Genomic DNA, 19,913 nt, shown 5'->3' with positions numbered 1-19,913 from the left:
GAGCTCCAGTCCGATCGATACACATCGACTTTGTGGGTTTTACCACTGAGGTTTGCAAGCCAGCAGCAGTATGGAGTCAAACTACATAACACCGGAAATGTTTCGCAATTTTTACCAAAATAAATGTTCCACGATCGTTCGTGAAGGAAATTACTTTATTTTGAAAGTTTGCACTCCAAAGTTCATTCTTTCGTGAATGTTTGGTGACTTAAACGCAAATGTTGGCGTGTTCAGGACATTTGAGAGCACGGAGGCTCCCTGCACTCAGAAGTTTGTTGTGAGGTTAAACTGAGCTGGAGAGTTCCCTCCTATTTCCACTTTACTCCCGCCTCGCTTTTTCCCCCTGCTCTTTTCCTTTGGATGATAAGCGTCTCAACTAGAGGTTTGTTTGTTTTGCTCTGCTGCTGTCAAACTTTTGGTTGACATGGATTTGCTGCCCCAAGGACGGACGGACTAGAACGTTTGGGACTTCCCAGAGAAAGAGAGGAGTAAGTGCAACTACTTTTGAACAAGTTGTCACAAACTTATTCGAGCTAAAGACATGCAAAAGTTCAACTCCACCGTTACTCAAGGCAACACGCTGCCCCGGGACGCGGAGCTCCAGCTGCGGTTGGCGGACGGTGAAGGAGCTGGGGAAGGAAAGGAGAACGGAGCTGGGAAACATTTCCTCACGCAGCCCGAGGAGGAGAGCTCGTTTTGCACCAAGAGGAAGATGCTCGTCGGTCTGGATGTCATTTGCCTTTGTGTTGGTAAGAATGAGTGCATTTACTACATCTTTGAAACGAACTGCCCCAGCAAACATTGCATTGTTTTTGCTCTGCATTTGAAATATGGTTCTCTATTTAATGCAATGAAAATTGATTCCACTTTTTCAAAGCTTTGATTACGACAATTAACTTTTTAAAGGTTCCTCTGTTTGCTTCTGTTTTCAGATAGTTTTTTTTTTTTTTTTTTTTTTTGTAGATGTTATTAAGAAACAAATCTGGAGGAAATCAACACAAAACAATGGTGATGGTTTGTTAAAGTTAACAAAGCTGCAAAGCGTTTTTTTTTTTTTTTTTCTCAGAAGTCAAATGGAAACTGTTCAGAAAACTTGAGCTCGGTCCCGTCGGTGCACGTGGGGTCAGGACGGAGGGAGGGAGGGATGGAGACGGGGGGCTCAGTTGGCAGCAGTGGAGTTGTCCCGGGAATTCATCTGTTCCCATGGTAACACCCCCCCCCCCAAAAGTTCCCGGGAGAAGAACGTGGGAATAGGGATAAAAAAAAAAAAAATAAAAAAACACATGCACCGTGCATGTGTTTTCGTGCCGAAAATTACCTCTGTTCGCTGAGCCTCTCTCACTGCTGGATTACTCAATGTTGGCCACAAATAATTTACCATGCTCTGCTGGAAGGCTATGCAGGCTTATAATTCAATAAAAGTAACCAGCGGGTTCCACAAGGAGAAACAGAATATCAGTAACAACATGTGGACAATAACTGAGGGGCCACTGTCATAACCATTACAAAGGAATGGCCAAAATGAGGTTTTCTATTACACACAGATGACAAATGGATACCGACTGATAGTGAATTTTAATAAGCTAGTTGTGGCAAGTTAGGATCGTTTTGAATACATCGATCAGTCTTTTTTTTTGTTTTTACATCTTATTGACTAGTTTTAAGATGCTGAAACTTGCTAAATTGTTGAGTGTTTTATGTGCAAACAGTAGTAGCCAAACCCAAAAGTTTTTAACAAGCGTGCACTTGAGTTACAATTTAACTTGGTAAATTGGTATCCATATGGATACATATGAGGATAATGCGATTGAGATTCGTTCACATTGTCTTTTGATTCAGTGTGGATCAGCATTATAATTATCATTCTGTTTAGTATATGGCACAAAAGCTGAGACCCAATTTAACTAGAATTACACAAGAGCTGCAATGATGAGTTGATTAATCGATTAGTCTATTGACACAAAATTAACCGCTAAGTATTTTGACAATTGATTAATAGTTTTGAATTCTATTGAGTTCAATTTTCTGATTTCAGCTTTTAAAAGCTGGATATTTTCTGGTCGTGGACTGTTGGTTGGATAAAAAAAAAAAGACATTTTTGGTTGCACTTTGGGCTTTGAGAAACACTGGTGGACATTTTCTTTTTATAATTGTCTGACATTTTTAAGACCAAACAGCTCACTTGATCAAGAGAATAATCACCAGATTAGTTGATAGTGAAAAATGTCATGAAGGACTAAAGAAACCCACAATTAAGAAGCTGAATCAGAAAATGTTTGCATTTTTTCAATAGAAATAACCCAAAACGATTATCAAAATGGTTTGCGATTGACTTTCTGTCACTACATAAATTGATTAATAGACTAATCGCTTAAGCTCTAAAGCCGATTAATGCGTTGTGTCAAAAATGCTGTAATGCATCATATTTTAGACCTATCTATCTATCTATCTATCTATCTATCTATCTATCTATCTATCTATCTATCTATAATATAGTGACTACAGAAATGTATAGGAAGGAAAGAGAAAGATATTTTTCTCAGAAATTTGTTGCTTGAAAGTTAAATAAAATGAGACTACTTCAATGAAGTGCCAGAACCCTAGAAATGCATTTGGAATTGTACAGTACTTGAGTAAATGTTCTTAATTAGTTTCCGCCTCTAAGGCGGGTTATCATCAGAAACGCTTGGAAACCTTGACGGCCGAGTTTGGCACCAACTGATTTTGTGAAAAGTGAGACCAAATATGATTCCATAAATTGCATGTTGTCATATCACATGATTGTGATGGGGAAGGGAGCACCAGTGTTGTGTGAATGAGTGGTTATCCGGACCGGCAGCAAATACAAGAGAGGCAGAACCCGTCGAGGCAGAACGACAGGTCTCAGGCTCATTGACAGTTAAAGTGTAGGAAGTTGCCCGAACAAACAAAACAACAGTGTGAAGCAGTTACTTTCGTTGCCGTGTTATTCTTAACCCCTGCAGGTATGCTATTAGCCGTTCGCTCTGCACACTATGTTCTCCAGCTTTGTTCTGGGTTTAGGAAGTGGCTTGCAACCCAGCATCAGTCAGCACAACGGAGGAAATAGTCTCTCTCAGTTCTCCTCCGGAGATACAAACTACACGCCACTTGCTTTCTCACAAAACTGCTTACCCTGATCCCTCTTATTCCCCCTCTGACTAGATAATGCTGCCACTGAGTCACTAAGCATCAAGCTTAGTGGTTTATTATCGGCAAAAAATAACACAAAACAAAAACAGTGCTATACTGTTTCATGAAGCCCAACGAGATGTGCTGACACTCACTGTATCGTCTCAGATCCACAACACGAACGCCAACTTGAACTCACAAGTGGTGAATTGTTCAACATACAATGTGTACTAAAATGAAAGCACAATATACGGTACACTGCAATGCACTATTATACCCATTGTGACTAATGGTAGCACTTCTTAGCTATTCGATTATTCATAGATTCCCATCTGTCTGACTGCATCCTGCCTGTTTCTGTCACGATAACCCTCATGCTAGTCATCAGCAGAGGTCTGGCATTGACTCATCTGTGGGCATTTTCCAGTGAATGCCATCCAATAAATAAGGCTCTTCATTTCTCTTAACCCTCTTATCTCTGACTAACCAAATTTTCCCTTTTACACTGCCATCTTCACATCCCCTCAGACAGTTGACCCGCCAGCATTATTCATCCTGTAAAGGGGCTCATTCATGACAGTAACTGGAATTTCACCCTGAAGCAATCGTCCTCATTATGTGATCAGCTGAAGAGGAATTCCACAATGCTCTGAGGTTATCACTGTCTCCTTATGTCTCTTTGGTGCTTTCTTCACGTTTAAAGTGGCGACATTAAGTTCATATGTTGTGGTAATATGAATTAAAAACTCTATTCTGTGTGTGGAATGCTGGGATATTGAGGACATTAGCCGAGTCTTTGACTCCGTTTACCTGATCTTATTCTTACCCAACACCAAGCTTGTTAAACATTGTTGTGCTTCACTAATTCGCCTGTGTTGTTTGTGGGGCTGTTAAGACATGTACATGATAGATGCTTCACAAAGACAGACTGTTCTTGGTCTTCAGCTCAGTGCCAGTGAGTTCCATGTAAATGCTGCAAATGCCTGAATCAGTTCATGGGCTTGCTCGTGTGTTAACGTGTGCGCGTGCATTCCTGTCAGGGCTGTGAGGGGAGTTGGTTGAAATCTGCGACCTGTGGCTTCATCTGAGGCCCGGCGTCCAGCAACCCAGAGGTCAGGACATTTTGGGTGCTTGTCATTTCTGAGGAGCGTGCAGGAACAGGCCTCCCAGCCTGCACTGCTGGTTCACTCCTGCACAGGTGGTCTTTACTCTGTCATCACCCCCAATAAAGTCAGTTATTGACTCTCTTTAGGGTAATTGGGAAAAGAATGGAAGTGGCTCTTGAAAATCCATTATTAGCTTATATAGCCGAAACGGAACATTACGGTTGCCGCTGGGCTTGACCTTCTGCAGGAGGTTAATTATGAAACGGTGTCATTTCCACACACTCTTTTATATGCAGAGGGTTTTAGCCTATGTTGAAACTACACACAAGAGTGAAAAGATTTTCTCTGTTCATGAATGCCATCGGTTGGTCTGGTAAACACGAGAAAGTGAATTCACATAATAGCAAAACAAGTTTTTGCATACGATAGAAAGAGAAAGCTGGAATCAGTTAATCACCGTTGTGTGTGTGTGTTTTTGTTCGAGACATGAAGTAGCATGCCAGGACGAGATGACTGGTATCTATCCAAATGATCTGAATTCTAAAAGGGTTGTTCTCTTTCTCGCTTATCTCCACTCAAACCCTCTCTTCTTTTTCTCTCCTTTTTTCTTCAGACAAACTCTATTTTGGGACTGAAGGTGTCCCGGCAACGTAGCGAGGTGTGTGCGTTTGTGTGTGCGTGTGCGTGTGCGCGTGCGCGTGTGTGTTTTTATGTCTGCATGTGTTATGGGCGGGTGGCGGGTTTATGTTAGAGGATTTCTGGTCCTGTTCTTCTGGCAGAGAAAGCTGCCAAGTGAGTGAGACAGCAAGAGGCCAGCACGTCACAACATGCCGGTGTGTACAGGCCCAGGAATATTAGATCGTCTCCTATGTGTGTGTGTTCATGTGTGCGTGTGCGAGTAAAAGTGTGGGTGCGGGTGTTTGTGTGCGTATGAGTCATCGCGGCTGTTAATGCGGACACCCTACTACAGCTGCCATGTGCGTGCTGTTTGTTGACAAATTTGCCAGTCCTGTTTTGCTGCACGTCTTGGGCCCTGACACTCTGAAGTTATGGAACACATTGGCGTCACTCTGTGGCTGACAGATGGAGAGTCATTAAAAATGTCTCAGTCAAATCATCAGCTAGTGGAAGAAGTGATTTCGCTTCCTCTCCCTTGTTAGTATATTAATGCATCTTCTTCCCATTTGACAGCACTGTGGAGGTTCGGGAATCCATTAGGTGCACACTTACTTTGACAAACCACACCGGTCCATTGACTGTACGTCTTCCTTCATCCATTAGCACACTAGAGTCAACGCAGGCCTCCGAAATTTCTCAGACAGCCAAAGACTGGGGGGGGGGGGGGGGGGGGCAAGTGAGAGCCTGAATGAGTGAACGGCCCCAGGGAGGGAGAGTGGAGAGTCGCATGAGAGAAGGAGTTGAGGATCTACAGTAGGGGTCAGGGGTCAGAGCCATGGGCGCCTGAGGGAACCGTATACACAGCTGCCTGTTTATGTCCTAGTGAGGAAGTAGTACTCAGAAAAGGAAAGGAAATGTTCAGACAGCAAATAGCTTCAAATGTACTTTTAATGAGACAGCTGCAATCTTCTCGATGACGGTTCTATAAGTGCCCAGGGTGGTCCATAGGTATTAGCCGTAATGAGTGAATAAAGATGCGTGTAGCACTCTAATCCTCAGCGCACATTAGCTAGAATGGGCCTGGAGAGGCTTACCATCAGACTATCTACCTGACTCCAAATTCAGCCTATAGCCCTGCCTTCGCAGAGCTAATGACTCATCCTCGTCTGCCTGTCCCCCTATAAGAAGACAACCCCTCTTGGCGCCCGGCACGGTTCCCCATCACCCAGACTAGTTTATCATCGTGTCACATTTCACCTGCTGGAGCCTTCTCTTACTTTATCCTTTCGAGCTCCTCTCTGAAGTTGCTCCAAGTTGGTTCCTCTTCAAAACCAAAACACACCAACAAGACAGCCTTGCAGCCCTCAACTCTTCCTCCACGAACAGCGGTGCCACAACCGGGCCACTCAATGCTAAATACTTCCCCTGCAGTCTAAACCACAACCCTGCGTCATTCTGATGTTGCAGACTGACAGCCCTCATCCCACGGCGCACACCCTTACCGTCACGCCTGCAAAAACCACCAGAGAACTCCTTTAAAGTTTCCAAGGTACATACCACAGTGGCGGGTCCTTTATGTTCCTGCTGAATCAGACAGGCAGACAGACAGCCCACTTCAAACCTCACCACTCATGCCCTGAACTCCAGAGCCCGGCTCCAGGAAGCAGGGCAGTGAAGTGTGGAGAGAACCGTAGCAGCTGTGGGAAGCATGTCTCCACTGGCCAGTGGCAACAGTAACAGTGGAAAGGGCAAGTAAAGAGCTCCCCTGGTTCTCTGGTGGAAGGTGAACCAACTTAAAGGCAACACAATTGTTTGCGAAAAGCATTGTATTTTAGTTTACCACATGGTTTTCCTTTACTTTGTGTGAGTTTATTGATTTACTGCAATAAAACCGAAATATATATCATCATTTTTTTTTACCTGCAAGCTACTTTAAGCGGTCTCACTGTTTCTATCTGGGCCTTTGCCTCCTTATATGAGGTGGACATGTGTTGATAAATGAGGCAGTGGGTATTCTCAAAGAGGTTTTGTGGAGTCCATCTGCAACAGATGTTGATGATAGCAGATTGGTGAGCAAAGATCCAAGACTGTTGTGGCTCCTCAGTCCCTCTTTGTTCTTCTCTGATAAATCTCTTGGTGATGCCATCAGGGCAGACAAAACAGTCTCTCATAATAATCCAGGCAATTATGGAAAAAGAAACGGGTGTGCTTCAGTGCAGGAGGCCGACGCTCTCTCTTCTCCCACCTAACCGCTACCTGGATTGGACCACCAGGGAAGAACAAGAAGAACCGACTTCTACACACTGATGCACTCACATACACACACAGTACTTTAATAGTTTTTTTTCTTGCAGTCTATGGTTGCCAATCATAATCACAACCTTGGTGCGAATGACACCACCTCTTGTTTAAGTGTTACCTGCTCTGCAGTTGTGTGTGTGTGTGTGTGTGTGTGTGTGTGTGTGTGTGTGTGTGTGTATGTGTGTGTGTGTGTGTGTGTGTCTGAGTTCTTTTGTGTGCTGGAAACTGTGTCATCGGGCATACGGTCTCTTCCCGGATCATCTCTTTGAGCAAAGACTGTTTTTTTTAATATCAAGTGAAACAAAAAATGATTGACTTTACAATTAAAGTACCTGATTTAGACTGAGTAGGGATTAGATCATATACTGTAGAAAATTATGGGGACAGCTTTGTGCAGCTCAAGTCATTATTACACAAATAATTGTCGAAGCCAACTGAAGACTGCTGCTTATGAGCATGTCAGAGAGGCGGTCACGCTGCTCTCTGTGATGTCGTTACCAGGGATTATCACGCTTGCGAAGATTCAAATTCCGACACTGCACGATTAAGTTTGCTAGCTTCTTATTATTTTGAAAGGTTCACTTGAAAGTAAACAAGCAGCTACAATTTTTAGATGAGAAGCGTTGGCACATGCCCGCCGGTGAGGGGCCGAGTGAGGATGGACCACACGTGAAAGGTGCTGCACCGCCCAGGCTCAACCAGGCCAGATGGACCTGTGTTGACAGGTCACTAATTGTCTGTCCTCCAGTTCTATCAAAGGGCAAATGTAGACCGAGGCCTCTACAGTCAAATATTATTTGGTGTGATGAAACAGATGGCCATTAGATATAGCTTTAGGCTGTGTTCTGCTAATCTATGAGGATGTGCAGGCTGTTTGTCCAACAGCAGCATCCGCAACTGGCGCTTTGCCTCAGTACGTGTCTTTCAGATTGTTTTATTGTATTTGGTTTACTAGTTCTGGTGTGGTTTATTTGGTGGTCACATTTGTTTTCCAGGTGCTGGTGGTTTTTTTTGCGGTTTGTTTGGTTGTCTGTTAGTCTATGCGGCTGTGGCTTTGGTTTGTTTGCATCCAAGTGTGGTTTTTATGTGAATGTGTTGAGTCTGTATGTGTGTTTGGGGTATTCTGCTGGTTGAGGCAGGGTCGTGTTTACAGAGCGGGTCCCAGCAGAGCCCAGATCTCTGACCTTCACATTCCAGAACCACCACTAATCGCCTCCGTCTGCTGTTCTTCATAGAGAAACCCTGCTGCATCTCTCTTGGCTCCATCTCTTCAGCTTTCTCTCACCCCAGTTTCACTGCACTCACTCCTATTTGTCAATTTTCTAGCCTCCTGGCCATGAATTTTAGCCTAGTTTTTAGTTTGACACTGTATTGATCAGCTGATGTTGAGCAATATGACCTGAAAGCATGTCGATGAATATCTATCATCTGCCCTCTTTTCTTTGCACTCTTCCTTTTATCACTTTCTCCGTAGGCTTTTCCTTTTTTTTTTTTCTTTTTTTTTTTTTTTACATCTTCTTGCTTTTGGTTGTTGTTGTTCTCTTCTCACAGTGAGCTCATTCTGGGCTGTGGTCATAGATGTGTAAATTAGAACCAGAAGAGTTTCTCAGAGTGAGGCACATATCCCCTCTTCTCCTTCCTCCCTCCCTCTCCCTCCTCTTTCTTTCTGTCCCTTTTGACTATTTGAAAGCATTCCTGCTTTGAATGTTAGGTCCAGCAAGCAGCACAGTTTGGCCTGGCTGTGTGAGCCCGACCCATTCCTCTGCCTCTTTTCGGGTCCCCACGCAGGCCTTCTTGGTCTCTTTTTTTTTTTTTTTTTTTCTAAGCCTGTCTTGGCCAGGTGCAGAGGTTTGCTCACAGCTGCCTGACAGATGATGTGAGAGGCTCTGCAGTGTTTTTGTGTCTTGCTGTGAGAACAGTTTTAATGTAGTTGCAAAGCATAGAGGTTGACTGTGACAATTTGTATTAGATTGTGTTGATTCTGAATAACTCGGCATGTGTTTTTTTTTTTAGTACGTTCGCTTTGTTTTCATTTTTTGTACAGCAATGAGAATTTTTGTGAGAATTAAAGTTGAGGTAAACTTGGTGGATTGACTTCATTTGGGAGCCTTGCAAACAGCTTTTTCCTGGTATAGTGACTTTTGTTTCATGCCCTTTAGATGCAAGTCTGCAAGTGTTCATGCAATAATGAGAAAATAACACAAGCCATCAGTATTGGCATTGAAGTCATAAAATATCTGGCTCAGCACTTCATGGGTCCCATTAGACCATATGTATTGAAATTGATTCTTAAGAGGTCCATGTTTCTATACTGTAACTGCAGAGTATTTTGGCCTTAATGGAGACGATCCATTATCTCTATATCAATGCAGCATTACACTGATTATTGAGAGAGGACTGGCCATATTGTGGAATCTGATGAGAAGGCATAGAAGGCCTTTTAATGGATGATATGGAAGGCAAAAAAGCTCTAAAATAGTTGTTATTTGCCACCCAATTGTCCCTATTATATTTGATTCATCATCAACGCTGAACTTTATCAGCAGCACTTTAGAACATAAACTGTCCCCCCCAAAACAAATCCAAAACACAAATTTTAAAAGTAAATGCATCACGTCTGAGTCTGTGTAAAAAGTTACAAAGTGCTGTCAGCTCTTCATTATAAGTTGTGTTATCCACTTTTGGTGTTTTTGTGTTGGATGGGTTTTCAATCAAAACATTTAAAATGGAGTTTATTGAGTTAAAACTAAATGGAGAAAAAAAAAAATTCCCATGCGCTGAATTTTAACCAGTGGTGAGTCAGGCCATATCTCTGCAGGTCTCCACTTGGATATGAAACACGCAGATGTGGATGAAAGAGATTCAGAAATGTGAATTTTATGCTGGTGGCAGAAATGAATGGGGATACCCTTATGCAGGGTGTTGATTAATAACTCCCACACAAAGTATTTATCTAACACGCCAGTGATCTTAGCTGATATAAACTCAAATAATGATAACTTCAAGCAAGCAGTTTCCTGCAATGTTCCTAAATATATGTAATGTACAATACATTACATATCTTTATAATGATATTCTGTATGGTGTAGTCCATTAGAGAACTCATTATAAGAGTCAAACAATATTGGATGATTTAAGATGATGTACCTTGAAACTTTAATATATTTTGATGGTTTGACTAGCTTCACTTAAGAGACCACACCAGAACATTAGCATCAGTGCTGAAGGAGTGCAGGTGTGTGACATGAGTGATGTCAACGTGACTTGTGTGACGAGCCGCCCGCAGACGTGGCGAGTGAATGAGATGCGAGAGAGATCGGGGTCAGATGAGAGGTGTTTCCTATCTGTCTCTCCCTCTTTGCTGGCGTCACAGCCGCTGCTATCTGTCTGCAGAGTGTTTCCCTCACCCTCACCCTCCTCCCCTCCTCTCCTTCCTTAACATCTCTTGAAATATATGGAAGTGGGCTTGTTTTTTTTTTTTTTTTTTTTTTTAATCTGTGTTTTGTCTTTCTGTTAGGGCAGCTTGACTTTGACTACAGAGTTCATTAACACTTTTGACTGCAGTATATCTCTTATAATCCAGTTTGTCTCTCTGACTGTATCTCAGCTTTCGTCTTATGAATGTTAAATGTGTGACTAGAGCTCTTCATGTATTCGTTGTTTTCTGCAGTAATAATCTTTAGTTTGTTGATTATTACTATGGTCACTGTGAACATCAGAATTTGAAGGGATGGCCCACAGAATAATGACTCAACCTGAAACCAAGCTGAGGTGAGGACATATCTTCAGTATCATATGTCAGGTTCTCATTTCCCGCACGTTAACGGTGCTGATCTGTCACGATTTCAGAAATATTTCCAGGCAAGTTTTTGTGTGTTGCGTGCGTATGTTGTTCCCTTTTTGGCCTGTTTTGAAATGTGCATCCTGTGCACTACTCAGTCACGTAGTCTGAAAGATTCCCTGGCAGGAGCAGTGTTTTCGCCTGACTGCGATCCAGCCAACCAGCAGGCCTCAGATGACAGGGAGAGGCACAAAGGTTAATGATTAGTCCCATGTCCGTGTTGCATTCCCTGGGGTGTCAAGGGGACATGGGATTAGGGACAGAGAAATAGAGCATGCTGGGCAAGCCTTTAAAGGGTTATTGGCTATTAGTTTGAAGTACAATGCAGGATAAAAGCAGTGTGGCTCAGTTCGCCTCGTTTGTGGGCTACAAATGTCGTCTCCCTTCTTGTCATTAAAATGTTGCGACATTTTTATCATGTGAACTTTCACCATGAGGTTTGTTTGCTTATGCGAGCCAGACCATGACCCTTTTCACCTGATACAGAGTTTGTATAATTAGTGACCAGCCTGGAAGTATAATGTGGGACACTTGTTAATAAACTGTGAGTTACAGTCTCTGCTTTTCACTGGAACAAAGCGTCTTTGTTGAAAAATACTTTGCTCTTCGTACACTGACTTTATTGTTCTTTTTTAGCGCACTGAATTTTTGTGTGCAGCGAGCTCTCGAATATCTTCCTCCTTTCTCATCTTAACTCTCCGCTGTCATGCTCATCACCCCGTTTGTCTGTCTGTCAACCCCTCTCCTCTGGGGGAAGCAGCTATGTGTGGAATGCTTGATCCCCAGGAATCTGGAGATCATGTCACAAAATGATGTTGCATCTCATGCTCTTCTCCTGCGAGACAAGAGAAGGCTACCTTTATGTGAGCCGACTGTATGACTATCTCTGCTCTCTTCGGCCTCTCTGATCGTTGTTGCACGGACCACATCACAGAAATTCATCAAGTCATCTTTTTTTTTTTTTTTTATCTACCTCCCCTCCCCCCTCCCTCCCTCCTTCCATCTCTCTCTCTCTCTCTCTCTCTCTCTCTCTCTCTCTCTCCTACATTTCATCAGCCTCCATCCCATTTTTTGCATGCGAGTTTAAGGCAGTGACTCCGTACAGACGAGGCTTTTTCTGTGGAGACCCCAGCATCACCTATCCCTACAAGGAGCGAGAGGCCATCCCTGACAGCTTGCTCATCGCTGGTGGCATTGCCATCACTGGCATCACAGTAAGGCAACCATATCTGTTAAGCGTTCAGACAGTGAGTTTAAAGTTGTAATTGCTTTGATATGGCATAATGGAGCATGTGATTGGTTTACATTTATTAAAAAATAAAGCAAACATACATTCACTGTACCAATATTTGTGTAGCTGTGCAGTATGACTTACGTTAACCACGTTCTCTTGTCCTATTTCCTTCTCAGATCGCGCTGGGTGAGTGCTACCGGGTGCGTTTTCGAGGTGTACACTCGCGGGCTTTTATTCGAAACCGCTATGTGTCGTGCCTGTACAAGGAATTGGGAAGCTTCCTGTTTGGTGGTTGTGTGGGTCAAAGTCTCACCAACATGGCCAAGCTAAGCGTGGGCCGCCTGCGACCCAACTTCCTGTCTGTCTGCAACATCACCTACGCATCCATTAACTGCACTCCCGGGAGCTACGTGCCGCAGGCCCCCTGCACGCAACCCATCCAGAAGCTGGTTGAGGAAGCGAGGTGTGTGTGTGTGTGGGTTGTGTGCATGTGTGTTTTTGCTCAGAAATGATTTGGCTTGTTTACAAAAGGCGTGGTACAGTAACTTAACTTAACCTTCGTCATCTTTTATTGATCTTCTCTTTCAGGAAGTCATTTTTTTCCGGCCACGCTTCCTTCGCAATGTACACCATGCTCTATTTGGCAGTAAGTCACCTCTGCTCGACAAACACACACACACTCGCACTGAAACACATCTGGAATGTGACCTTCACATTCACCTGAGCGCATGGTGTGTAATTACAGTATGTGGTACTGTGTGTTCACAATGTTGAGAGGAAATATCACAGCTCTCGATTTCTTTTCAGTTATTAAAAGACAACACCAATCCCTAGAGGCCAAGAGCACTGTGTGCAACTATTAACTAAGCTAATTAAACATGCACAAACACACACCAAGACATGTGCTGTTAAATAAATTCACGCTTCCCGATCGTGAGGGAGGAGATTTTCGAGAGCAGCAATTCTCTAGAGGCATCCTGCTTCAAACTGAAAGAGCTGGTGTGGCAGAGAGATGGGGAAGAGGAGGAGGAGAAGGACGAGGAGGAGGAGGAGGAGGGAGGCTAAAGAATGAGGGAGAATGTTTTCCACAGGGAACATGAATAGATGAAGAGACTCCACAGACAGAGGAGGCCTTGTTGTGGGTCTCATTTAGACGAGGGGGGTGGAGGGCTGAATATGCCTGCTGAGAGATCGACAGGCTTCTTTCAGCAACAGACACCCTCTCAAGCCCCCCCCCCCCCCCCTTCATCTTTCTCTCACACTGCACTGCCCAGCAATCATGGGTACATTGTGGGAGAGAAGAGACAGTTAGAGGAGACAAAAGCACATTATAATCCATAAAATGTTATGGCGGAATACATGTCCTCGTCATTAACCCTTAATTGATCAGCTGACCTAAATATTTCATACAGCTTAAATGAATGAAATGAAGTCGCTGCTGTCGAAAATTCAAAGAGAATTTTAACTTGAGCACTATTGAAGTCCCAAAGCTCCTTTTGGACCCAGAAAGAAAGACAAGGATGAGTACGGTACGACTGAATAAGAGGAATAAAAGGATTGAGAACTGAAGGGAGGAAGTGGTCTGGGAAAAAGAAGGGCCTCAGTGTTCGTTAACCCTGGTTCCCCTTCTCTCTCATACCATCGCTTCTCCACACACACACAATGCAGGCACTCGCTAATGTTTCAACAGACTGTAGAAAACCTGGAGAGAATGTGTCAAACCTGTATCTACATGCCACCTGGACCCTGGCCAGCTGCTACAGTGTGTGTGAGGCGGGAAGAGCGACACCTGCTCTCGGCTGGGATAGGAGAATGAGTTGAAGACGCGGCGAGGGTCGGCCTCACCGCAGGAATGTAGGCCACGTGCTCCCCAATGGCTGACGGGCCCAGACAGACCTCCAGCCACCTCATAAAGCTAGCCCCGCATCTGCATCTCGCTCGCCCTGTGACCCCATTTTTTTACAGACGCGTGCATCCATTCTGCACTGATGCAGGAGATGAGGCTGAACAACAGGAGGAAACAGGGTTTAGAAAGTGTTAATGAAATCATGCCAAGCTTCTCTTCCCCCTCTCGGTAGCAGATTGAATGGATGCCCACGTTTCACTTAAAGAGCTCTGTCTGACTTCACAGAACTTAAGTCATTAAACTTAATTATCAGTTTGTGTTTTTGGGGCATACATTAACAGACAAGTTTACAAATGCATATATTCACTTGTCTGCAGTGAATATAATAAAAACATTTATCTTCTTTTCTGCAGTTCTATCTGCAGGCAAGGTTTTTGTGGCGAGGAGCTCGGATACTGCGCCCACTGATACAGTTCCTCTTAGTGATGATCGCCATCTACACCGGCCTGAGCCGCATCTCGGACTACCGTCACCACCCATCTGACGTCGTCACAGGCTTTATCCAGGGAGGGCTCACTGCATACTGGGTGGTATGTCCAAAGTCACTGTTGTCTAAATAGTCTTGGAAAGAGTTATCTTTGACTTCACGGGATTTGTTTCTCTCTGCTTTGCTTAGCCTAAACGATCAGCTCTCCCCCTCATCTTCCTCATTCTGATCTCTCGTGCTGTTTATAAACAGTGAATGATTGACAGCATGTGTGGTCTGTGTATATTACCTGACATGTTTATTTTTTTTGTCTGTGCCTGCAGGCCTTCTACATCTCCTCCATGTTTAAGCCTTGCGCCCGTCCAGACCTGTCTCCCAACAGCATGTCCCTGGAGAGTCCACTGTCCAGCCAGCAAACTGTCTGTTAGCAGGTGCACGCTATTATCCCAGGAATCAGAGGATAAGAGGAGACGGACTGCAGAAATACTGGGAGAACGGCAGAGGAGTAGAGACAAAACTTTAGTTTATAAGAAAGGGAATCATTCTAAGAGAAAGATCTGATTAAAGAGTACAATCTAACACATGCTTACACTTTGGGGCATACTGATGCACACACATGCAAAAACATACATTCATCTAACATATTTACGCACTCACATGTGAAATACAAGAAGCACATTTGACTGTAAGTCAAACCCATCCAGTGAAAAGAACTGCATTGTAATATGACAAATATTTTGTATGAAAAAAATATGTATATTTTTCATGGGGATTTTTAGAAGCTGCTAATGTTGAAAGTTGCCAGTTTAACTAGTTTTCTTTTGGGATTGAGGCCTTTGCTGAGTGTGTTTAGTTAGCTTTCAAATCAGAACTGGTCACCCTTTGGTCTTGGGTGAGAGACGAGCTAAATATGAGCCTCCTCTCTGTTTTTGATCCCCGGCTCGGCTCGAAAAAAACAGCAGCTGTGAACTGAGACCGTCAAACCTCAGATGTAAAGACAGCTCTGTGCAAAGGAACAAGCACTGGCGTCAACTTCTAACCATCTTTACTCTCAGCGGCCTGACGTGCCACTGTTCTAATCAGACTGCCTGACATCACAATGACTAAAAAAATAACCTTTATGTAAACAAAGAGAAAAAAAAAAACAGTATTCGCGCTGTAATACAATGTTATCTTTCTTTTTGTGTGTAACCAAGGCCGTGAGGGGGAAGGAATCTGACCAGGTAACTTCCCTTCACTTCCACTTCATGTACTAACCACTTCGACTGTGTCTCAGAGGTGGAGGTTTGACTGAATTTTGTAACCTTTGTAAGTTTTGCCCCTGGACTCCAATCTCTTGAGCTGCACCTTTAATTAAGCCACTCAGACAGGAGATGTGTGGCTGCGACCCCAGCGGCCCTCCTGTGCATCTTTATTAATAGCACTTGAACGTGGATAATGGAACCTTTGAATTATAATCAATATTATATATTTTATCACAAGTTTGAATAATCAGTGTTTATTTTTGTTAATGTCAGACTCATACACTATAATTGTTTTTTTTTTCTTGAGATGATAATTATTCAAACTGAATGTAAATAGCTATGACATTTTATAAACCACACAGAATTTCAAAAGTATTAGTTCAAGTTTTGGACGGTTTTTACATGTTTATGTAAGTGTTTGTTTGTATGTTTGTGTTGATCAGGTACGGAGAGTTGCTTTTGTACCTGTTATAACTACTAGACTGAGCCACAGATATTATCAGAAAGCTATATTTTTTGTGTTCCCAGTTATTGTTGTTTGTTTTGTCTGTGAACGCCACAACGGCAGAAATAACCACTGTACTCAACAACAAAAAAAAAACCAAACCATTAAAATGAATGTTGAATGTTTTTTTTTTACTTCTTCTGTCCTGTTATTTTTAGGATCAGCAGACTGAAAAGTAATGCCCTATTGTCTCTAATGCCTACCAGAGACACATATACTTAACCTCAATGTCACAATATTTATGACATCTCGGCTGTCTCTGGATACTCACGAGCAGAGTTGGTAAAATAAGCCATTTGGCCATTTGTGAGTTAGTCAGCATACAGCCATTGATTTTGCACACATGGGATACCAGAGGACTATGTGGGGGTAATGAAATATGGGCTGAAACAAAACACAAACACTGAAATGATAAGTGATTTAACTACGTGTTGTGTTTGGAAGCTTCCACTCCAGTGCTCGGATAGTTTCCTTCATCTCAGCTCTCTCTTGCCCTTCACCCCCTTCCTCGCTCTGCCCCTTCTCTGCACTCAGTCCTTTTCAAGTGCAGTGGAGCATGATGGGCTGTTTCAGGGGGTCATGCTACCATGGCGATGCTAAGCCAGATACAGGTTGGAGCGTCTGAGGCATTTTCTTTTCATTTCTTTTTTCTTTCTCTCGCTTTCCAATCTACTTCCAAGCTTATAGGGAGGAGTATAAAAAGCAGCACAGATCAGACACAGAGGGCAAAAGAGAGGAAAAAGAGCAAAGAGGCGGGGGCAGAGCTTTCCTAATGGCTGTGTGCATGACTGTAAGGGATGGGGACGAGCAGAAAGAAGTTATCCAGTAATGACGAGAAAGAGTAATAGAGCAGTTGGCAGAACAGATGGGGTGGTAGATTGGGGAGAGTGAGGGTGAAGGGTGTGGGACGTCAGGGTGGGAAGGAATGCGATCATGGTTTTTAGGCCTGTTTTGTTTCATAATACTGTAACTGAGGAGACACATTTCATTCCTGAGCAACGTGCTTGTGTGATAGGCTCTTGTCTAGCTGTGTCTGCCTCGCTACTTGTTTTGGTCTCATGTTTAGGTGTGTGCGACCGAGCTGAGCGAGAGGAAGGCTCCAGTGCGCTGAGCTTACACACCCTGTCAAACATGACATCTCGTTTACACTGCGACCGGCGTGCTCCTCAATAACCCTTTGGCCCTTATGTAAATGAATTGGAGTCAACAAGCAGAGGCACATTCTCTATGTTCAGATTACTGAAGTCCAGGCGGAAAGGCCTCCATATTTACACTGCCCTGACTGTGCACACAGATGGAACAGTAGTCCAGCACTGTGGTCATTTAGAGCAGGGGGGTATTTGAACACTTATCTCAACAGGTGAAAGCCATTATTAATGTGCACACGCTTCATCCTAAAATAAAATTTCAGCTTTTCTTCCCCCTCTTCCTCATGCTTAACTTTGGGGAACACCTGGATGATAAGATTATGATTTTCTAAAATTGGACTGGTGCAAAAATAGCAGGGCGGATGCTAGCACTGATTCAAATCAACACACGGATAAATGTGCTGCGGAAGGCACGTAGCTCACCTGCGTATCTCTTCATGTGTGAGGAAAGGACGTGTTTTTTTTTTCTGACAGTGATAACATCATTAAGGCATCTGCAGATCATCCAAATTCCATTTACAAAATGTGCCCGTGTTTGAAGCCTCTCTAATGGAGATGAAACACTTCCTCACACAGTCGAAATGTAATTCAACCTATCTTTGTTTATTACCAAGTAAAAGCTGCTCAACACTGTAAATTGATTCAAGTGTGAAGAGGAAAAGAAATTTCCCAGCATATGAATTTTCGTTAAGTAAGAGCTTTTTATTATGGGTCTCCAAGGCATTACAGACTTAGTCTCTGGAACTCTGCTGGCCTCTTATCCAGCTGTAGTCCAATTCTTAATAGAATTAAAAAGGATTAATGGGCTCTTTAGTGTGCTCAAGTTCAGGCCTGTTTCCCCAGCCTCACTGTTATGCATATTTTTAAATCTCCTATAGTAATGACAGTCAGTGAATACACAAGATGCAGCCATTAGGACTGCATGTGTGCATATGAAAAACATTTGTTCGCATGTTCCTGGTTAGATAAATCGTCTTGCTTCCCCTGTCCTCTCTCTCTCCTCTTCAGGGATTAGGATGCGTCAAGCCGTGTTGAGTCACTGAGTGAGCTAAGAAATCACCTCCAAAACTGATCCGCAAAGAGCTGACGGCATGGATTGCTGCGCCACAGTCACTGCCAAATGTGGAAAACCAGCTGCATGTTTTCCTCAACTACACAACAGTAAAATCATGTGCATGCCTAATTTATCAGTCCAGCACACATGTACACACAGATAGTGCACATGCTATCTGATGAGGACAGCATCGCTTAGCAGATCGAGACTCTGTTACGTGCTGCACAATAGAGTACTGCTGGTCAGCTGAGACTCCATATGGAGTATTTTTTTTAACAGCAGAGGTAGAGATTTGAGTCAGTCAGTGCTTAAACATGTATTTGATAAAATGCTGCAATACCTCATTGGAAGAGTATATTTTCTAAATGTCTCCGTTATGTGACTTACATTAGAATAAAAAAAACAAGATACGCACAGTTTCTTGAGTTTCCTGTCAGCTTTTTGAAGAAATTAATAAACATTGGATAGCTCAGAGCTGAACATTTCCTCGGGGGTGACAAATTATTTAAATGATAGCAATGTGTAGCAAGGTTGGTGCTACCGGGGTCTCTCCTGGACACAGATGACACGCTCAGTCGTACGTACGGGTGTAAAATGCCTTTATTTGCCCCGCCCATACACCAATGTCTCCGTGCAACCGCTCCTCCCCAGCCTCCTTCTCCCTGCTCCCTTTGTGGGGGAGAGCTCATCAGTCCCTATTTGGCTCAGCTGTGCTCATTACACCTTCCCGGCACCGTTCCCTGAACCACTCCTCCCACTCTCTACCCCCTGCAGCTGAGCTAACCACACCCTGCCACCACAATATGCTTGTTGAAAAGCAACACTGTCATTTCCTCTTTGTACAGTTCATCATTAGACATGATAAAAACATACCCATAAGCCACTATTTACTATCCTAAAGGTCATATTACATATTATTAGTCATATTTGCGTGATTAAAGAGGTATTAGGAAATTACAAGACAATGGAAAAGGTTATCTGATAAGACCTGGCACCATAATGCGTGGTGTGTTTACCTTTGTGTCAAGCTGAATGTTTTAGGGTAGAGTGACCTCAGTTACCTGCAGCGTCTCTTTTCTGAGGAGGAGGAGGTGTGAGCGAGCCAACGAACCAGCTCTTCGTCTTCCTCTGTGTCACCTGTAAAACAAACCTGAAGTAAACATGTTTAAATAGCCTTTCCAGGCACAATGATAAAACTGACAGATCTGACTCATAAAAAGCAGGTTGGACTTTGACACAACACTCTTTCGATATAAAAATCTTATCTAACAAGACTCGTTGTCAATAGACACTCAACCATTTTGTGTATATTGTGCAGTCTGAAGCATGAGGGATGTTTTGTGTGTGTGTGTGTGTGTGTGTGTGTGTGTTTGTGTTCG

At 43.4% G+C, this 19,913-nt stretch overlaps 1 protein-coding gene across 2 annotated transcripts; it reads left to right on the top strand.

Moving 5' to 3' along the window:
* The first annotated feature begins 212 nt into the window (after nucleotides 1-212).
* Nucleotides 213-16,457, top strand: ppap2d (phosphatidic acid phosphatase type 2D). Of its 2 annotated transcripts, XM_069148920.1 has the most exons (7): nucleotides 214-488; nucleotides 573-749; nucleotides 12,073-12,230; nucleotides 12,427-12,713; nucleotides 12,839-12,896; nucleotides 14,510-14,686; nucleotides 14,907-16,457. In XM_069148920.1, the coding sequence occupies exons 2-7, from the start codon at nucleotides 713-715 to the stop codon at nucleotides 15,009-15,011; spliced, it is 822 nt and encodes a 273-aa protein (XP_069005021.1). In that variant the 5' UTR covers nucleotides 214-488; nucleotides 573-712; the 3' UTR covers nucleotides 15,012-16,457. The 2 variants fall into 2 exon arrangements, with proteins under 2 accessions (XP_069005020.1, XP_069005021.1); XM_069148919.1 differs by having other exon boundaries at nucleotides 213-749.
* The last annotated feature ends 3,456 nt before the right edge of the window (nucleotides 16,458-19,913 follow it).

This window comes from Embiotoca jacksoni, unplaced genomic scaffold (assembly GCF_022577435.1).
Source record: "Embiotoca jacksoni isolate LCO1_2020_lvr unplaced genomic scaffold, fEmbJac1.0.p SCAF_15, whole genome shotgun sequence".
Taxonomy (NCBI): Eukaryota; Metazoa; Chordata; class Actinopteri; family Embiotocidae; genus Embiotoca; species Embiotoca jacksoni.
Note: the sequence above shows the minus strand (reverse complement) of the source record. Positions and strands in the feature narration are given on the sequence as shown.

Excerpts from the sequence above, each read along its gene's own strand:
- ppap2d (XM_069148919.1), top strand. The coding sequence starts at position 542 with ATGCAAAAGTTCAACTCCACCGTTACTCAAGGCAACACGCTGCCCCGG. Across the intron at positions 12,231-12,426 it reads TTGCCATCACTGGCATCACA|ATCGCGCTGGGTGAGTGCTA; the intron begins GTAAGGCAACCA and ends TTTCCTTCTCAG. Across the intron at positions 12,714-12,838 it reads AAGCTGGTTGAGGAAGCGAG|GAAGTCATTTTTTTCCGGCC; the intron begins GTGTGTGTGTGT and ends CTTCTCTTTCAG.